The sequence below is a fragment of the Pelophylax lessonae genome, assembly GCF_965119305.1.
Source record: "Pelophylax lessonae genome assembly, chromosome: 11".
In the NCBI taxonomy this organism is placed as follows: Eukaryota; Metazoa; Chordata; class Amphibia; order Anura; family Ranidae; genus Pelophylax; species Pelophylax lessonae.
The window spans coordinates 89687911-89707331 of NC_138778.1; the positions used below are offsets into that span (position 1 = coordinate 89687911).

Consider the following 19421-nt stretch of genomic DNA (forward strand, 5'->3'; position numbering starts at 1 on the left):
TGGGGGTTCTAGTAATTTTCTAGCAAAATACTGATAAGAAACAAATGTCAGAAAAAGGCCTCGTCTTGAAGTGGTTAATCAACTGGTGTGTTATCATAGGCACTTGCTTGAGAGTCTGTTTTCTAATGTATTTACCAAAAGTGATCCATACCTTTTGCTATGCCATCTAACAATATAGTGGCTGCTAATGTAAAAATCTTACCATTCTATTGAATGCGGGGATGAAGTCAGTGGAAGTTACTTGACTGTTCACTTTAAGTGAGTGGTCCCTGAGCTAAGTTCCTTGCACATGATTAGTCATTTAAAGAAAACATTCATCAACTTATTTACTTTTAATATAGTGAGTAAATATACACTTTAAAAAATGACAGCCTACATTCCTTAAGTAACTCAGTCTCATTGTCTGACTTATAAACACATACATGGCAGGCCAGACCTCTGAGGGCCAAGGTTTGTTTTTCCTCAATGAATAGTTTCACTGCGGCCACCTAGCATAGTATTCCTTAACCTTTTATCAGCCTTTAACAGTATTTTCAGTCTTGAGGCACCCCACACTTGAGGTTGAGGAGGGGACAGTAAAAACCACACAGTTGAGCTGTAATTTTAACACCACCCCTCCCCGACTACTCTTTAGTTGCAGAGACAGTGGCCAGGATTGTACCCATGCCAAGCTGCAGTAAAAATTTATACTTCCTGTTGCATTTGGTGGCACTAGCACCTGCTGAACGCAACTCATTCAAGTGAATGTGGCCTCTCTGCAGCTGCCTTGAATCTGCGTGTATTGCATGCAGTTGTGGCAGGGTGGTTTGGCATTAAGGGGGTTAAAACAGACAGTGAGGAGGCAACATATACATACTTTAGGGGTTGGGGTTAAAAGTGAAATGCACACATGTTGAGCTGCACGATTCTGGCCAAAATGAGAATCAGGATTTTTTTGCTTGGAATAAAGATCACGATTCTCTCACGATTCTCTGTGTAACATCTTTTACATTATAAAAAAAATTGGGATAACTTAACGGTTTTGTTTTATTTTTTTTATTCATTAAAGTGTATTAATTGCGTTTGAAAGACTGCTGCGCAAATACAGTGTGACATAAAAATTTACAACAATCACCATTTTATTCTGCAGGGTCTCTGCTAAAAAAAAAAAAATATAAATGTTTGGGGGTTCGAACTACTTTTCTAGGAAAAATAAACTGATTTAACTTGCAAGCAACAAGTGTAGGAAAAAGGTTTAGTCTTTAAGAGGTTAAACTTCCTTCCTCTGGCAGAGGGAAAGAAAAGATACAATGTAATCATTTGTTTACAGTTCAGTGGGAGACTAATGCTGATAGGCTTTTGCAGGAGGCTTTTTTTTTTTTTTTTTTTTTATTGACAGCTGCTCCCTCATAGCTATGTAAAGAATGGAGCAAGTGTCATGTTAAAAGATCGTCAGGGGGATTGAATCGCGATCTCGATTCTGTTACGATTAATCGTGCAGCTCTACACACATGCATATAAACAAACCTTCATATACACGCACACAAAACCATGAAGCCTTTAAAAAAAAAAAAAAAAAGCAGATTCACTGTACCTGGCGGATCCAGGTGCCTTGGCTGACTTTCACTTTTAAAATCACATTTGGCTTCCGCACTCGGCAGTGTTTTTCAGTCAGGATGCTACGGCACCCCTGGTGAACTCAGATGGAACCCTGGTTAACCACTTTACCACTAGAGGATTTTGCTGTTTTACGTCTTGGCCACTTTTTGCGATCCGGCGCTGTGCGACTTAAACTGACAATTGCGCGGTCGTGCGACGCCATACCCAAACGAAATAAGTCCTTTTTTTCCCCACGAACAGAGCTTTCTTTTGGTGGTATTTGATCACCTGTGCGATTTTTACTTTTTGCGCTATAAACAAAAAAAGAGCGTTCATTTTGAAAAAACAACAATATTTTTCACAAAAATGTAAAAAATCAAATTTTTTTTTAAAATTTTTGGCCAATTTGTTTTCTGCTATCTATGTTTGGTAAAGAAATTCACAATAAGCGTATTTTGATTGGTTTGCGCAAAAGTTATTGCGTTTACTAACTACGGGAAATATTTCTGTCATTTTTGGTGTTTTTTTTTTTTTTTTTTTTGTTTGAGTAATGGTGGCGATCTGCGTGTTTTTTTTTTTTTTGCGGGACTGCGACATTGCAGCGGACACATCGGACCCTAGATTGACATTTTTGACACTTTTGGGGTTACCAGTGACATTACTGCAGTAATCAGTGTTATAAATATGCACTGTTACTGTAAAGATGACACTGGCAGGGAAGGGGTTAATTTTATTGTAGAGGGAGGGGTTAATGTATGCCTGGTGCTTACTGACGTGTGTGGGGGGAGGTGACTGAGTGACACAAGGACAGATCCAGGGTTCAGCTATGCTGAACCCTGCAATCTGACCCTGCCTGTCACTTAGGAGATCAGCGGGCGGATCTCCACACTATATCCCCGACGATCGGGGAAGAGCAGCGGTGATCGCCGCTGCTCCTCCCCTGGCCCAACTCCCGCTGTGACTGAAAAGGGGAGTGTCTGATGACGCAGATCTGCGTCGTCAGACGAGAACGTACGCAGACGGCAATTGGTTAAGAGAGGCTGATCTCTGCCATCTGAGCTCAAGCTGTCAAAAGAGGGAGCAGCAAAATGGTTAGTCTGTTGGGTGGGTAAGCAAGAGGAATGATGTACAGTTTGTCAATCTTTCTTGTGAAAAATGGAATTTCATTTTGCCTTATTTATCTTATTCCTGTAGCATACGGACAGTATCATATATCCTTTTCTTTTTTCCTTCACAGTCCCATGGAGATTATCCCCCCAAAACCAGTCAAGAAAAATAAAGAGCAGAGACCTAGGCACCTCCTGACCGACCTTCCATTACCTCCTGAACTTCCAGGAGGAGACCCATCCCCTCCGGAGTCTCCAGAACCCAAAGCAGTAACACCTCCACAACCACCAGTAAGGAAGAGACCAAAGTAAGTTTTTGTCCATTTTTTTTTTTTTTTTTTTTTAGTAGCTTTTTGGTGTGGTGGCTGATCTGTTGTTACTTGGTACCTGCAGGCATTTCAGTTATTATTACTGTATTATGTTTACTCTAGGGCAGGGATCCTCAAACTATGGCCCTCCTGCTGTTGTGGAGCTACACATACCATGAGGCATTGTAAAACTCTGACATTCACACGCATGACTATGCATGATGGGAATTGTAGTTCCTGAACAACTGGAGGGCCATAGTTTGAAGATCCCTGCTCTAGGGTTTATGAAAAACACATGCAATGTCTGTACGTTGTGATTTCAGCCATGCAGATTGGCTGAATTTGCATCACATTCGGACCAAAGTCAAAAAGGGCCCTTTTTTTGGTCCGCACCAGAATCGGATCGCATGGATGTTCACACCCATGCGATTCGATTCATGTCTGAAACTGACAGTTTGCACTGCAATATGTGAACTGATCTGGGGTTGTCGTTAACTTTGTATTTACACCCCCAGCGATTCGCATATTGCAGTGTGAACTGCCTGCGAGTCGGGTGCGATTGCCGAAACCCGCATCGCATATGTGTGAACCGGCACTTATTCTTTTGTCTTTCAAAATAAATTTGTCTATATCCACCCCAAAAAAAAAATATATTTTTTTTTCATGCTCTAGTGATGAGTTTGCTTTGATCTATGCTGATTTAATGAAGGTCACCGCAATTTGTGTGAATGAGCTCTGGGTGAACAGAAAAATAATATATAGCTGCAAGAAAAAGTATGTGAACCCTTTTGGAATGATATGGCTTTCTGCACAAATTGGTCATAAAATGTGATCTGATCATCATCTAAGTCACAACAATAGACAATCACAGTCTGCTTAAACTAATAACACACAAAGAATGAAATGTTGCCATGTTTTTATTGAACACACCATGTAAACATTCACAGTGCAGGTGGAAAAAGTATGTGAACCCTTGGATTTAAAAACTGGTTGAACCTCCTTTGGCAGCAATAACTTTAACCAAACGTTTCCTGTAGTTGCAGATCAGACGTGCACAACGGTCAGGAGTAATTCTTGATCATTCCTCTTTACAGAACTGTTTTCAGTTCAGCAATATTCTTGGGACGTCTGGTGTGAATCACTTTTTTGAGGTCATGCCACAGCATCTCAATCGGGTTGAGGTCAGGACTCTGGCTTGGCCACTTCAGAAGGCGTATTTTCTTCTGTTTAAGCCATTCTGTTGATTTACTTCTATGCTTTGGGTCATTGTCCTGTTACAACACCCATCTTCTGTTGAGCTTCAGCTGGTAGACAGATGGCCTTAACCTCCCTGGCGGTATGATTCTGTCAGGAATTCTGTACCAAAAGCGGTACATTTTTTTCATGGAAATTTGGCGTTATGTATTATAGGCCTACAATTCTTAGTAATTACTGACTTAAACCTGACCAAAACAAGACTCTAGTAGACATCCCAGATGTGATAAATTTGAAACCCAAATGCATGAATTATAATCTAATCAATAATATAAATTCATTATGTAATATATAATATAAAATATATATATATTATTGATTAGATTATAATTCATGCGTTATATATATATTAATATATATATTAATATAAATGTTAGGTGTGTGTTTTGTGCAACGTTCAATGTTTGAATTTCCCTCCCTAGTTCCGCTGCCATGCAGCATTGCTGCTGCAGGGAACGGAACTAGGAAGTCATCACACCGACGGAGGACGGACGAGCGGCGGGAATCTCAGACGGCTGGCGATCATCGCTGGATCACCAGGAGAAGGTAAGAGACCGCTACGCGCTCTGCCCATCCACCCCGAGTCACGCTCGGGGTTACCGCTAGGAGGGTTAAGTTCTCCTGCAAATGTTTTGATAAACTTGGGGATTCATTTTTCCTTTTGACGATAGCAATCCGTCCAGGCCCTGACTCAGCAAAGCAGCCCTAAACCATGATGCCCCACCACCATACTTCACAGTTGGGATGAGGTTTTGATGTTGGCGTGCTGTGCCTCTTTTTCGCCACACATAGTGTTGTGTGTTTCTTCCAAACAACTCAACTTTTGGTTTCATCTGTCCACATAATATTTTGCCAGTACTGCTGTGGAACATCCAGGTGCTCTTGTGCAAACTGTAAACGTGCAGCAATGTTTTGTTTGGACAGCAGTGGCTTCCTCTATGGTTTCATCCCATTAAATCCATTCTTGTTTAGTGTTTTACATATTGTAGATTCGCTAACAGGGATGTTAGCATTTGCCAGTGACTTTTGTAAGTCTTTAGCTGACACTCTAGGATTCTTCTTCACCTCATTGAGCAGTCTGCGATGTGCTCATGCAGTCATCTTTAGAGGACGGCCACTCCTAGGGAGAGTAGCAGCAGTGCTGAACTTTCTCCATTTATAGACAATTTGTCTTACCATGGACTGATGAACCAGCAAGACTTTTGGAGATACTTTTATAACCCTTTCCAGCTTTATGGAAGTCAACAATTCTTAATCGTAGGTCTTCTTAGAGCTCTTTTGTGTGAGGCATCATTCACATCAGGCAATGCTTCTTGTGAAAAGCAAACCCAGAACTGGTGTGTGTTTTTTATAGGGCAGGGCAGCTGTAACCAACACCTTCAAACTCATCTCATTGATTGGACTCAAGTTGGCTGACATCTCACTCCAGTTAGCTCTTGGAGATGTCATTAGTCTAGGGGTTCACATACTTTTCCCACCTGCACTGTGAATGTTTACATGGTGTGTTCAAGAACAACATGGCAACATTTCATTCTTTGTGTGTTATTAGTTTAAGCAGACTGATTGTCTATTGTTGTGACTTGGATGATGATCAGCTCACATTTTATGACCAATTTGTGCCGAAATCCATATCATTCCAAAGGGTTTGCATACTTTTTCTTGCAGCTGTAATTAAGTAAGCCTGTGAGTAATTAAAGTCCACTTATGTGAAGCCTCTAAGGCCCCTTTTTACTTGGGCGATCCGATCCACCTGTCAGTTTTTCAGGCGGACCTGATCCGATGCTCCATGCATCCCTATGGGGCAGAGGGTGTCAGCGGAGACATCTCCGCTGACACCTGCTGCTATCCAATCTGATCCTGTCTGTGAAATCCAGATGGATGAAAACCCTATTTCTTTTACGTCCTCCGACAGTCGCCGCCTCCTCTAAGTCATCACTATTGGGTATTGACTTCCGCTCCGCAGGAGTAGCTAGGCATAAGACTTAGTCAAAAGAACAAAGGCATTTGCATATACACACCCATGGGGGCTGTCCCACTGGTCAATACCCCCCTGCAGTGACCACTCCCAACTCAGTTTCTTTCTGCCTAGCGTCAGGAGTAGTTAGGCTTCCCTGTGCTGGGGCTACAGTCTCAGCCTTTCTAAATTTTTTTTATTTGATTTTCTTTGAAAATGTCAGTTTTTTTCTTTGATTTACTAGCTGTTTATTTTGCCAGCTTTAGTTTTAGTCGACTCTTCGGAAGAAGATGGATTCATGTGGTGCTGGGATTCGGAATGACCACCCTGGTTCTCCAGGGCAGAGGGTCAGAGGGACCCCCAGCCCACCATCGAGCGTTCAGCCGTGGTTCGTCCTGGCATTATGAACGACTCATCCCTGCTCGCAGCAGGGATGCAGCCGTGAGATGGCTACCTCACTGGACACATCTGCGATATTGCAGTGTAATGTCCTTGGCTAACGGCATTCCCTGTCAGATGAGGACAGCGGCTTTCCGTTCTGAGATGCTCCCCACGCCATCTGGTACAGGTAAGTACTTCTGTGTGGGGCCTCTGTCTGGGGTGGCAGTCCTGTGTTGCTGTGTCTCCCCCATGTCTGTGCCGGTGTGGGCCTCCCTGTTGTGATCCCTGCGGGGGGTCTTTTGTACATACGCTGCGCTATGGTGCTGTGTGTTTGTGGGAGCCCTTTTCCCTGTGTCACTTAGGTGCTTTCACTGGGGGTGCAGACGATGTGTGTGGCGGCCGCAGCGGGGGAAAATCCGCACGGTCCGCCATCTTTACTTTGGGCAGGCATGTTGGCTTCACTGTGGGCTGATTTACATGCTGTTTTGGCGCCATCCGGCGCCATCTTGCGTGTGGCAGAACGATCGTTCCGCACATGTTCGGCCATTTTCCCGAAGTCTCCCATTCAGTTCTATGGGGAGCCATTTTCCCTGAGTCCTTTGCAGCTTATAGTTCAGCCTCTCATGACCTCACTTCCTTTTCCTCTGAAGCAGCGATCTAGGTGGTAACACTCTGTGGGGCTCTGCAGACTGTCTCTTCCATAACCTTCTGTTTTGTCATTTCTGGCTCAGTTTTCTTCTCCTATTGGGGGTCTTTTGTCACTGTTCATATAGCGGTGGGCTGCGCACTCCACAGCGGTGTTAAAGGAAACAGTACCCTTTTTATTGCACAATTATATTTCACCTTGGGCAATGGATTCTATGGGACAACAAATTCCCTCCAGCCCTGTTGGGGGACCCCAGTCCTGCTGTGGCCCCTGTTATGCCTGATTTGGCTGCTGTAGTGGCGTCCTTAGTGTCCAAGATGGAGGTGCTGATGGCCGAACGTGCTGCTAGAAAGAGGCCCAGATTATCTCCCTCCTCTGATTCAGATGGTGATATGGCTGCTGCGGCGGGCGTGCCCTTTTCAGGGTCTCGCTCATCCTTAGACCCGCTGTTGTCTGAGGGGGAGGCGGAGGTGGAGGGGGGTTGGATGTTTCTCCCCCGGGGTCGCCTGAAGAACGCGCGACCATGGATGAGTTGATTGTTTCTGTAAAAAAGAAACTCTACATTATGGAGGATGAGCCCAATCCTCCGGGCATTTTGTCCTCATTTGGGACTCACAGGACCCACAAGTCGGCGCAGAGTTTCATTACACTGTTAATGAACTGTGGCGCACTTTAAAACGTCCATTCCTGGTACCTAGTCGGTTTAAATTACTTTATCCCTTTGCACCGGCTACGGAATCGCGATGGTGTGTGCCTCCACAGGTGGATCACACTGTGGCCGTGTTAAACAAGGCTACCTTGATTCCTATTGAGGAGACCCCTTTTTTTCGGGATCCCACGGACAGACGGTTGGAGTCTCTAGCCCGCCATTCCTACACGGTGGCGGGTTCCTTGCTCAAACCTGTTTTCGCGTCCGTTTTGGTGGCGCAAGCGGTGGCTGATTGGACTAAGGTGCTTAGGAGAAACCTTGTGTCTGATTCTGTTCCACCTGCCCGGCTGGCTATGGTGGATCAAATTCACCAAGGAGTCATGGATTTCTACAAGGGTGAAAAGATCTCTCTGGTAGTTGCGAAGCCCGATCAAGCTGTCAAAGGGTCTAATCTGGTCTTTTCCACTGGGGAGCCCACCTAGACGACCATACTGTTCAGGGCACGTGGTCCAAGACAGAAGATAGGAAGTAGTCAAACTGGCTAGAGTTGACAGCCATTTTTCTGGATCTTATGACCTTTAATCAAATGGTCAAAGGTCAACATGTTAAGGTCCTGTCAGACAACGTGACTGCAGTAGCCTATGTATTAAAACAAGGGGGAACAAGGAGCAGAAGCCTTTTGGATCTGCCCATGCAATTGCTTTCATGGGCAGGACAAAATGTGCCTTCTCTAACTTCAATCCACCTGAAGTGTTCTCAGAATCTCCTGGCAGATCTAAGCAGAAAGAAGGTTAAAGAGGCAGAATGGAGCCTGAACCAGGAAGCCTTCCTCATGGTTACTAAATCTGGGGCTATCCACAGGTCGATTTGTTAGCGAGCCGGCAGAATGCCAAAGCTCCAATTTTCTTTTCCCTCCACAGGGAAGATCATCCTCTGGGCCTGGATGCCCTTGCTCAACCTTTGGACTTCCCCTTGTGCTATGCTTTCCTCCCCCTTTCAGCTGATACCACTAGTCCTCAGGAAGTTCAGGGACGAATCCGCATATCTAATCCTGATCGCTCTCTTTTGGCCGAAAAGGCCCTGTTTTTCACCACTTCTAAATCTAGCCACGAAGCCCCCCTGGAAATGCAGGGCACTCTGAGCCATCCACAGTCGGATTGTCTTCAGTTAACGGCTTGGTTTCTGAGGAAGACCTATTAAGAGCTAGAGGCTTATCAGAGAAGCTTATTTCCACTCTCCTTTCCAGTAGGAAGAAGGTGACCATGGCTATCTATATGAAGGTCTTGAAGAAATATGATTCTTGGTGCTCCTTTAGGAAGCTTCAGGTTAGAAATATAAATTCAGTTTTGGAATTTCTCCATGAAGGAATGGAGAAGGGGCTGGCAGCCAGTACCCTAAAGACCCAAGTGGTGGCTCTTTGAGTGTTTTTTGAAAAGACTCTGTTGCAAGATACCTTAATTAGGTTTTTCAAAGCCTTCGCTCGAAATAGGCTGACAACCTTTAAAATTTTTCCCAAATGGGGTTTATCTTTAGTGTAACAAGGACTTACTAAAGCTCCTTTTGAACCTTTAAAGGAGGCTTCTCTGAGGACATTAGTTCTGAAGACAATTTTTCTGGTGGCGATCACTTTGGCTCGTAGAGTCGGTGAGATTCAGGCCTTGTCCGTTGCAGATCCTTTTTTAGTTATTTTCCAGATTGATTAATTCTCAGAACAGATCCGGCTTTTCTTCCTAAGATGGCTACATCTTTTCACCGTATTCAAGAGATAGTTCTGCCTACTTTTTCCTCGGCTCCAAAATCAAATGCACTCTTCATAATCTTCACGGGATCCTGTAAAGGTGAAAAAACCTCCACAGATACTCTGGGAAGGTGGCTTAAATGGACAATCAAGGAAGCCTACAGAGCTCAGGGGGAAACTCCTCCTGAAGGTATTGCAGCTCACTCTGTGCTCTGTTTTCCAGCATGTCAGAGGCTAATTTATAACTGAAGGCATGGTGGAAGAGGAGGGATTTAAAAACTACAGTGTTTGCTGGGAAATTGGGTGGATCTACGCTCTCTCCAGGTGCTGCCCTGAAAGGCAAATACCGTCACCGGTAAGTCTAACTAAGGTTTTTCTCCTATGTAGGCTTCTATGGAGGGCCTTGGAGAGCGACCCCCCCCCCCCTTGCCTTTTTTGCGGGGTCCAGTAGGTGTTCCATTAGTGGGCCCTTGGTCGGCGTCACCTATGCGAGATCGCAGTCCCCTGATAAATCAGAACCCTAAAGTTGTAACGGCCGCCGCAGACGTGAGTCACCCTGCTGGGTCTACGTCCACACACCCTGAGTGCTCAGATAGTGAGGATAATTCCTCTGCTCCCCTAGCCACACATGAAAAGGTGCTTATGGATGCACTGTTTGTGTCAGTGCGTGAAACTTTAAAAATGGAGGTTGTGGCTGATGCTGCGTCGGAGACACTGGTCCCTTTCCGCACCCACAGGCCCTCCAAAACGGCGAGGGTGTTGCCCTTTCCGCTTACTTTGACAACATTGTCACAAAACAATGGGGTTGTCCATAACACAGTGGTTCCTAGGCGTTTTTGCTTTGAAATATCCTTATGAGGATTAACTGCTTAAAAGGTGGACGGTCCCACCTGTAGCGCACTTGTCGGTTTCCAGGTTGAATTAAGCTACCTTCATTTTGGTCCACAGCCTTAAAGATCCAGCTGATAGGAGGGCGCAGGCTCTGGCCCACCATATGTTCGCTATCAAAGGCAAGGCGCCCAGTCATAGACCTGGGCCGTCCTCCTCTACTCATAAGAAGTTTTTTCGCCTCTTAGGGTCTCAGACAAGGGATCAAAAGTCAGGGCATCCACCCGAGGTTCCAAAAGGACCTGGTCTGGCAAGCCACGAGCGGGCTCTTCCAGAGCTGTGGACAAGACTGCGTCTGCTTAAAGGGGTGCCCTCACCCGTATCTGGGGTGGGGTGGGGGGCATCTTCGCTGGTTTCCGGATCCATGGACCTCCCTGGTACAGGAAGTGTGTGTATTCGTCTTCAGGGTTGTCTAGTACGAATTCATTCGGACAAGGCCATGGCCGTGGTCTATGTCAATCACCAAGGGGGCACAAGAAGTGTCCAGCATTCTAAGGTGGGCTGACCTATTCATTCCAGCCCTACAACTCCTGTGCAGGATCGAGGCAGAAGGGATTCCGGTCATTCTAGTGGCTCCAGACTGGTCTCGCTGGTCTTGGTACGCCGATCTGGTACGGCTGGTCACCGATGCTCCTTGAGGACTTCGTCTCAGGATCTGATTTGCGGTCCTAAGGATCTAACCCCCATCCTGCTTTACAGTCGCTGGCTTTGTATGCCAGGTGCTGAAGGATAGAGGTCTGTTTAATTCAGTGATTCCTTCGCTGTCTAAAGCTAGGAAATCTACTTCTAGGAAGATCTACAATCGTATGAGGAAAGATATACATTGCGTGGTGTGAGTCTCTTCAGGTTCATCCTCGCTCCTACTCGGTGGATCAGATCTTAACCTTCCTTCAACGGGGGCTTGAACAAAAATTGGCCTTGAGAACCATCAAGGGGCAGGTATCGATTTTGGCAGTCTTTTTCCAATGACCTTAGCCACACACTCCCTGGTGCGTACTTTTTCCTCAGGGTGTCTGACATTTTGGTTTCTTCAGTGCGGACTCCGTTGTCACCCTGGGATCTTAATTTGGTGCTAAGCCTTCCTTTGAAAATATCGGGAGATTTTCCTGCTTTCGCTGTCCCAGAAGGTGCCTTTTTTGGTGGCTATCACCTCTGCGCGCAGTGTGTCGGAACTGGCGGCGTTATCCTGTTGTTCACCTTATGGTGATTCACAATAACAAGGTGGTGCTTTGCCCCTGTCTGTCTGAAGTCTTTTCGGAAGTCAGACTCACTATTTGTGCTCACGGACCTCACAAAAGGGTTGTCCGCTTCCTCTGCAACCATTTCCAGATGGATCAGACAGACATTGCTTCAGGCCAGGGTTAGGTTCCTCCTTTCCCTGTCAAGGCACACTCTATTAGGGCGCCTCGGGCCTCCTGGGCTTAAGTTAACAAGCGTCAGTGACACAGGTTTGCAAGGCGGCCACCTGGTCGTCGGAGCACGCTTTTGCAAAGTTTTTATAAAGTGGATGTGTTGGCATCTGTGGATGCTTCCTTTGGCCGCAAGGTTTTGCTGGCTGCTGTTTAGAGGACCTGGTCCTCTTTGAGGGTGTATTGTTTTTCAGTTAAGCTCCAGTTGTTTATGATTGAGCTCTGTTTACCTGGTTGGCGCTGGTTAGCACTGGGAAATGTTTTCTGAGGTTTTCCCATCCCTCATGTTTAACACTGCTTTGGGACACCCAATGGTTAAGAAGCTTCGGGAGCGGAGTTGGAGTTGGCTTTCTTCTGACACTGCTTGTAACAATACTGAGTGCCTATAGCTGAGAGTGGGTGTATAACCCCTGGGACTGCCCATAGGCGTAGTCAAGCTTTTTCTGCCTAGTGTCCTACTCCAGTAGGGGGCAGTATAACCCAATGGTTAAGAAGAATCAGGAGCTGTGTCTGTCAATTAACATCAGAAAGTATTTTACGCTAAGTCAAAAATCCCATCTTTTTTTCAGAATTGTCGCTTTCTTTTTTTGTTTAGTGCGCAAAAATTTAAATCGCTCAGGTGATCAAATACCACTAAAAGAAAGCTCTATTTTGGGAAAAAAAAAGGACATCAATTTTATTTGGGTACTGCGTCGCACGACCGCAAAATTGTCAGTTAAAATAACACTTTGCTGAATCACAAAATATGGCCTGGTCATTAGGGGGTAAATCCTTCAGGTCCAGAAGTGGTTAATACATATTTTGTACGCGCTTTTGTTATATTTTTCTTCTCTGGCAAGGAGAGAAAAATACGATGTATCTTTCTCTCCTTTCAGAGGGGGTGAAAACAAAACGGGGGCGAGCTGCACCGGTAACTAATCACTGTGATAGCCAAAGTGATCAGAAACTGAACTCCCAGTTCCCGATCGTTAGTATGAGACCCAGAAATCTCAGTGAGAGCCCAGCCTCTGTGTTGGGAGCATGCTGTACAGCGCACTCTCACCACAAATGCATGTATGCATATGTGCGGCCTCACGGATGGAGGCCCACTACAGTGAGGCTGCATATTGATTGGGTATAGAAAAAAAAAAAAGGCGCCCTCCACCTTCCTTCAAACTAATAACATTTTGTTGCTTTGAAGCCTGAAATGAAGACAGTTTTTTTTTTTTTTTTTTTTGCAGCTGTATTCCAAAAACAAAAGGATCACCCTCCCCCTTGTGTCAGTATTTTGTTGAGCCACTTTGCTTTAACCACTTTACCACCGGAGGATTTTGCTGTCTTCTGTCCAGGCCACTTTTTGCGATTCGGCGCTGTGCGACTTCAACTGACAATTGCGCGGTCGTGTGACGCCGTACCCAAACTAAATTTACGTCCTTTTTTTCCCACAAACAGAGCTTTCTTTTGGTGGTATTTGATCACCTGTGCGATTTTTACTTTTTGCGCTATAAACAAAAAAAGAGCGTTTATTTTGAAAAAATAACAATATTTTTAACATTTTTTTATATGAAATTCCCCCCAAAAAAGATGTAAAAACCAATTTTTTTAAAATTTTTTGGCTAATTTGTTTTCTGCTACCTATGTTTGGTAAAAAAAATCGCAATAAGCGTCATTTGATTGGTTTGCGCAAAAGTTATTGCGTTTACTAACAAAGGGAAAGATTTCTGTCATTTTTGGTGTTTTTTTTTTTAACGCGTAATGGCGGCGATATGCGATTTTTTTTTTTTTTTTTTGTGGGACTGCGACATTGCGGCGGACAGATCGGACCCTTGACTGACATTTTTGACACTTTTGGGGGTACCAGTGACATTACTGCAGTAATCAGTGCTATATATATGCACTGTTACTGTAAAAATGACACTGGCAGGGAAGGGGTTAATTTTATTGGAGAGGGAGGGGTTAATGTATGCCTGGTGCTTACTGACGTGTAGGGGGGGAGGTGACTGAGTGAGTCAGGGACAGATCGGATGTCCAGCTATGCTGAAGAGTCCGATCTGTCACTCCCTGTCACTATGGAGATCCGTCCGCTTGTGTTTACACAGGCGGGCGGATCTCCACACTAGATCCCCGGCGATCGGGGCAGAGCAGCGGCGATCGCCGCTGCTCCTCCCCTGGCCCGACTCCCGTTGTGAATGAAAACAGCGGGAGCGAGCCTCCGGCGGCGCGCAAGCGCCGCCCAGAAGGGGGAGTGTCTGACGACGTTAATACTACGTCGTCAGACGATAACGAACCACTCTGCCGCAGTAGTATTACCGCGAGCAGACGTAAAGTGGTTAAATCAGTGTTCGACCGATATAGTTTTTTTTTTTTTTACAGGTACTCTTGTGGAGGGATCTGGGGGTCTAAACGACCCCAAACCCCTCCTCTGCACTTAAAAGCATTCAAAACGCGAAGTGTGGCTGTTTTGAATGTTGTAATTTTTTTTAATTTGGCGCCCTGTACTCACTTCCGGGTTTTTACATGGAGACCCGATCAGAGCCGGATGCGGGGTAGGGCGGTAGACCCAGGCGAGCCGTGGAAGGGGGGGACGTCCCCTCCTGCTCCTTGTAATGACAGCCGAGCGGCTTCTCGGCCGCAGCGGTTGTCATTACAAGGCAGCCGACCGTCGGCTATGGACGCCGGTACTGGGGTGATGCCTCTAGCTGCAGACATCACTCTGGTACAAGCACTTTCCCGAAATATCTGCAATATCGGTCACCTTGGTGGCCGATTTCGATCTATTGGGCAAAGTGCAAATCGACCCTCGATATATCGACTTTGCCGATAATCGGTCAATCTCTCCTTCAAATACGGCCTTTAGTCTGTTGGAATATGTCTCTACTAACTTTGCAATATTTTCCCACTCTTCTTTGCAGAACTGCTCAAGTTTAGTTAAACGTGATAGTGACCATTTATGGACTGCAGTCTTCAAGTAATTTCTCAGATTTTCAATTTGGTTAAAGTCTGGGCTCTGATTAGGCCATGCAAGGAAATTCATATTTTTCTACTTTAACCACTTAAGCCCCGGAAGATTTTACCCCCTTCCTGACCAGGGCTTATTTTGCGATTCAGCACTGCGTGACTTTAACGGACAATTGCACGGTCGTGCGACGCTGTACCCAAATTAAATTGACGTCCTTTTTTTCCCCACAAACAGAGCTTTCTTTTGGTGGTATTTGATCACCTGTGCGATTTTTTTTTTTTTTTTTTGGATCATGCGCTATAAACAAAAAAATAGCGTAAATTTTGCAAAAATAACAATATTTTTCACATTTTTTTATATGAAATTCCCCCCCCCCCCCCCCCCCCAAAAGATGTAAACATCTAAATTTTTTAACATTTTCGGCCAATTTGTTTTATGCTACATATGTTTGGTAAAAAAAAAAATCGCAAAAGGCCGGTCACTCGGCGATCGTCGGTGCAGAGGGAGAAAGGCAGGCGGCTGATGTAAACAAGCCGCCTGTCATTCTCCCCTGTGTAGGAATAGTGATCATACGGTTCTTCTATGTAGGACCGTTGATCACTGTTCCTACACCTCAAGCCACAGCCAATCACAGTTAGAATCACGTCCCTGGGGACACACACAACCCCTCCCTCTCAAAAAAAGTTAACCCCTTCACTGCCAGTGTAATTTTACAGTAACAGTGCATATGTATAGCTACTGACTGTAGAAATGTCATTGGTAACCCCAAAAGTGTCAAAAATGTCAGTCAAGGGTCCGATCTGTCTGCCGCAATGTCGCAGTACCGCAAAAAAAATTGCAGATCGCCGCCATTACGCGTTAAAAAAAAACCCAAAAATAACAAAAAAACTTTCCCTTTGTTGGTAAACGCGATAACTTTTGCGCAAACCAATCAAAATACGCTATTTGCGATTTTTTTTTTTTTTTTTTTAAACATATGTAGCATAAAACAAATTGGCTGAAAATGTTAAAAAAATTTGATTTTTAAATTTCTTTTTTTTTTGGGGAATTTCATATAAAAAATGTGAACAATATTATTTTTGCAAAATTGACGCTCTTTTTTTGTTTATAGCGCATGATCAAAAAATCGCACAGGTGATCAAATACCACCAAAAGAAATATCTGTTTGTTGGGAAAAAAAGGACGTCAAATTCGTTTAGGTACAGCGTCGCACGACCGTGCAATTGTCCGTTAAAGTCACGCAGTGCCGAATCACAAAATAGGCCCTGGTCAGGAAGGGGGTAAAATCTTCCGGGGCTTAAGTGGTTAACACCTACCTCTTGTACTGGTGACAACTGTAACATTTTGGATTTGCCAACACTTTCTGTCTATGACAACAGTGATCAGGACAAAAAAGAGGCTTAATCTATTTAACTTACATGGACATTAATAAAAATTTGACAGGCATTTGAGTTGTTCCCTACTACTTTAAAAAATTGAACAAATAATTTTGGCTATGCATACATATTAAATATGAGTAGGCTATGGCAAATGTAGTTGATAACTTAAACATTCATTTTAGTTTACTTTTCCTAGATGCACAGTAAAACAATTTAAACTAAAGTTAAGGTTTAGCTGTAAGTGTTTTCTTCTCTACACCTTTATTCCCATTGCTTACCTGTGTAAAAGGGATGTTTCACAGGCTGCTGGATCCTGTGAAAATTTCAGAGCGGAGATGCCTGGTCTTCTTTCTGGCTCTAAACTTCTAGTGGTGTGGGGCTTAATGGCTTTTGGTCTTCATACTGAAGACTGCACTAAGGCTGGGTTCACATGCTGTATGTACCTGGGGTCCTGTGCGTTTCTGTTCATCGGTTCGGATGCGATTCAGGTCCGAATTTTTGCCTGAATTCGCACCTGAACAGGACCCAAAAATGCACATGACCCTTTTGGAAACTGCACTGCGGCTGCCTCCGACATGTGCGAACTGGGAGAGCTGGTCACTCTCGCATGTCATGTGAACTAGATGCGGTGAAAACTACTCCAATTTGCGCATCTATGAACTCAGCCTAAAGGTGATCCACCTCCCCTCCTGCCCTTTGTATCTCCTTGTAAAATTTCTTTAGTTGATAACACTGACTTTAACATGATCTGTGAATGGCGGAGAGTCTGAATCACAGGCTACTCTTTCTTGTTCATGCGTGTTACAGGCAGTGTAATCAATGAAATAACTTTGCTCAGAAAAGGTGGAAGAAGCTGTTAACCCCCACAGTGCTGGAAGTTCATGGACCAACATCCCTACAGTAAAGATTTCAACAGGATCCAGCTGTGCCTACACAACATGGGACATGCTTTTATAACAGGTAGGATATGTGACTAACGTAGAGTAAAATAAGGTAAACTTCTGCTTTAATTTATTTAAGCTCATTATTAAGTATATCAGCTTTTCTCACTACATATTTAATGGCTCTGCTGTGAAATAGATGGCTGGTGTCCTCCTTGGTCAATGGTTTAGCCATAGTTTGAAGTCTAAATGTCAGTCTGTACTATGTCTATTTTTCAGAAATTCTAGCCAGTTGTACCTTCCTAAGGTTTTCTTTTTTTTTTTTTTAAATAGAATTTGGAACTCCATCAAGATTCCCAAAAATGGCAATATGACATCTAACTGTACAATTATTTCTTATGTTGTATCCCTGTCTCAGAATATGCTGCCCCCGTTATGGTGAGAGGAAACAGACAGAAATTGACTGGGGTAAACGCTGCGTGGATAAGTTTGATATCATTGGTATTATTGGTGAAGGTACATATGGACAAGTTTACAAAGCCAAGGACAAGGATACAGGTATGTTTTTAATATCAATTGGTTTAGCCCCCAAACTTTTTTGTGGCTTTACATGAGGTTTTTAAATATGTTTAACCCTTCGTTGCTAGGCCTGGGCTCCACATTTAAACTCAGCTGGCCGGACCATTTTTGAATTTTGCTATTGCTTTTTTATTTTTCTCTTACAGCTTTCAATGTTTGTTAAAGACTGCCTAAACCATACATTTTCTGAAAGCACATTAACAGTAGAATAAAATGAAGGTGCGATCTGCAAGTTCACACAGAATCTGATCGCAGTAGTGTGAACCACCATGTGATCCGATTCTGCTGCGGATTAAAAAAAGGGTCATGTGCGTGTTTTAGTGCGATTGCGGTGCAAATTCAGCCATACAAACTGTATGACTGGAATTTGCACCGCACAGAGATCGCATGTAATTTTAGGAGCAGTGCGCTCCGATCTCTGTGATCGCACAAATGTGAACCTGGAACTTAACCTGTATTGAGTTAATACATTTTAAATTGCTAATTTTTGCAAAATGGTGAAAATCGAATGTATGCAAAAATGTAAATATCCTCCAATTTTTAAATTTTCACTTACAGTTTTCAGCGTTTGTAAAATACCCCTCCCCCAAACCATATACAGATCTTTAGGGCCCCATGATATTTGCACAAATGTTTATCAAAACCATATTTTCGATAAAAATACACTAAAATCATTATTAACCGATAATAACCTATTTTACAAAATTCCTCCTAAATTCCTACTAAATATAAAAGCTTAAAGTGATTGTAGCTTATCACCTTATAAAACAACCCATTTAGTTTAAAATAGAAAAAAAAAGGCAAAACTTTTTTTGTATAGATATTAAAAAACATTATAAATACTTATTTTTTTTTTTTGATAATCTTTTTTTTTTTTTTATCACATTCCTCCTGTTCTCAGCTGCATAAGAACTGGGGGAGAAGTAGCAGCATACTAGCATACTGAGTCTAGTTTTCCCAGTGAAAGGCTGTTGGGGGGGGGGGGGGGGGTGCCAGGACATGTCTGATCATTGGAGGAGAGCACACTGAGTCCCTGTCATAGCTGGAGAACTGACTACGACTTGTCGTCCACTTTAGTGTGGCGAGTTTGTAATAGGAAAGCAGAGAGCTAGCAGGCATGTCAGGGATTTCACACAAAGGGAGCAATACAAGGATAATGGGATACTTTCTCTTACGTCCTCTGACAGACGTAGCCACTTCATAGTTTCCTCACAAATGGGTAATGCGCCCATACAGGAGTAGGCTAGGCAGTGAAACTTCCTAGGACAACCTTTCACTAGACACACCTCTAGGGGCTGTCCCTTCAGACATTACCCCAGACACATCGTGCTTACTAATCAGTTTCTTGCTATCTAGTTTAGGATTAGGACCTGCTGGGACTCACTCCTGGGGATGTCAGAGCTGCGGTCTCTGTGAGATCCCCCTGGCCTGTTAGGAAAGGTCCTGCGCTCCCTGCTCCTGCTGGGGACGCTATATCGGCGTCAAACGCCTGGAGGGGCTCCCTGTGATGGATTCCCGCAATGGCCTTGATCCCTGGGCTCTTGTTGGCTGGTGCCATTTTCGGCCGTCATTTTAGGTGTGGGCAGCCAGGCTGGATCAGTGTAAGGGCAGCAGCCATTTTCTGCCTTGCTGTGTGTTGGCGCCGTTTTCGGGCGCCATCTTGAATGTGGCCAGGCCGTGCTGTATGTGCAGTGGCCATTTTCCCTGTGCTTTCCCTATTCTTTATTATGGCA

The 19421-nt window shown here is 44.3% G+C and overlaps 1 protein-coding gene across 1 annotated transcript in view; it reads left to right on the forward strand.

Moving 5' to 3' along the window:
• Positions 1–19421, forward strand: part of CDK12 (cyclin dependent kinase 12) — a 265108-nt gene that overhangs the window by 22344 nt on the left and 223343 nt on the right. The window contains exons 3-4 of the mRNA XM_082271762.1: positions 2816–2992; positions 17528–17667. Of these exons, the coding sequence (XP_082127888.1) occupies positions 2816–2992; positions 17528–17667 (317 nt within the window). The remainder of the gene's footprint in view (positions 1–2815; positions 2993–17527; positions 17668–19421) is intronic.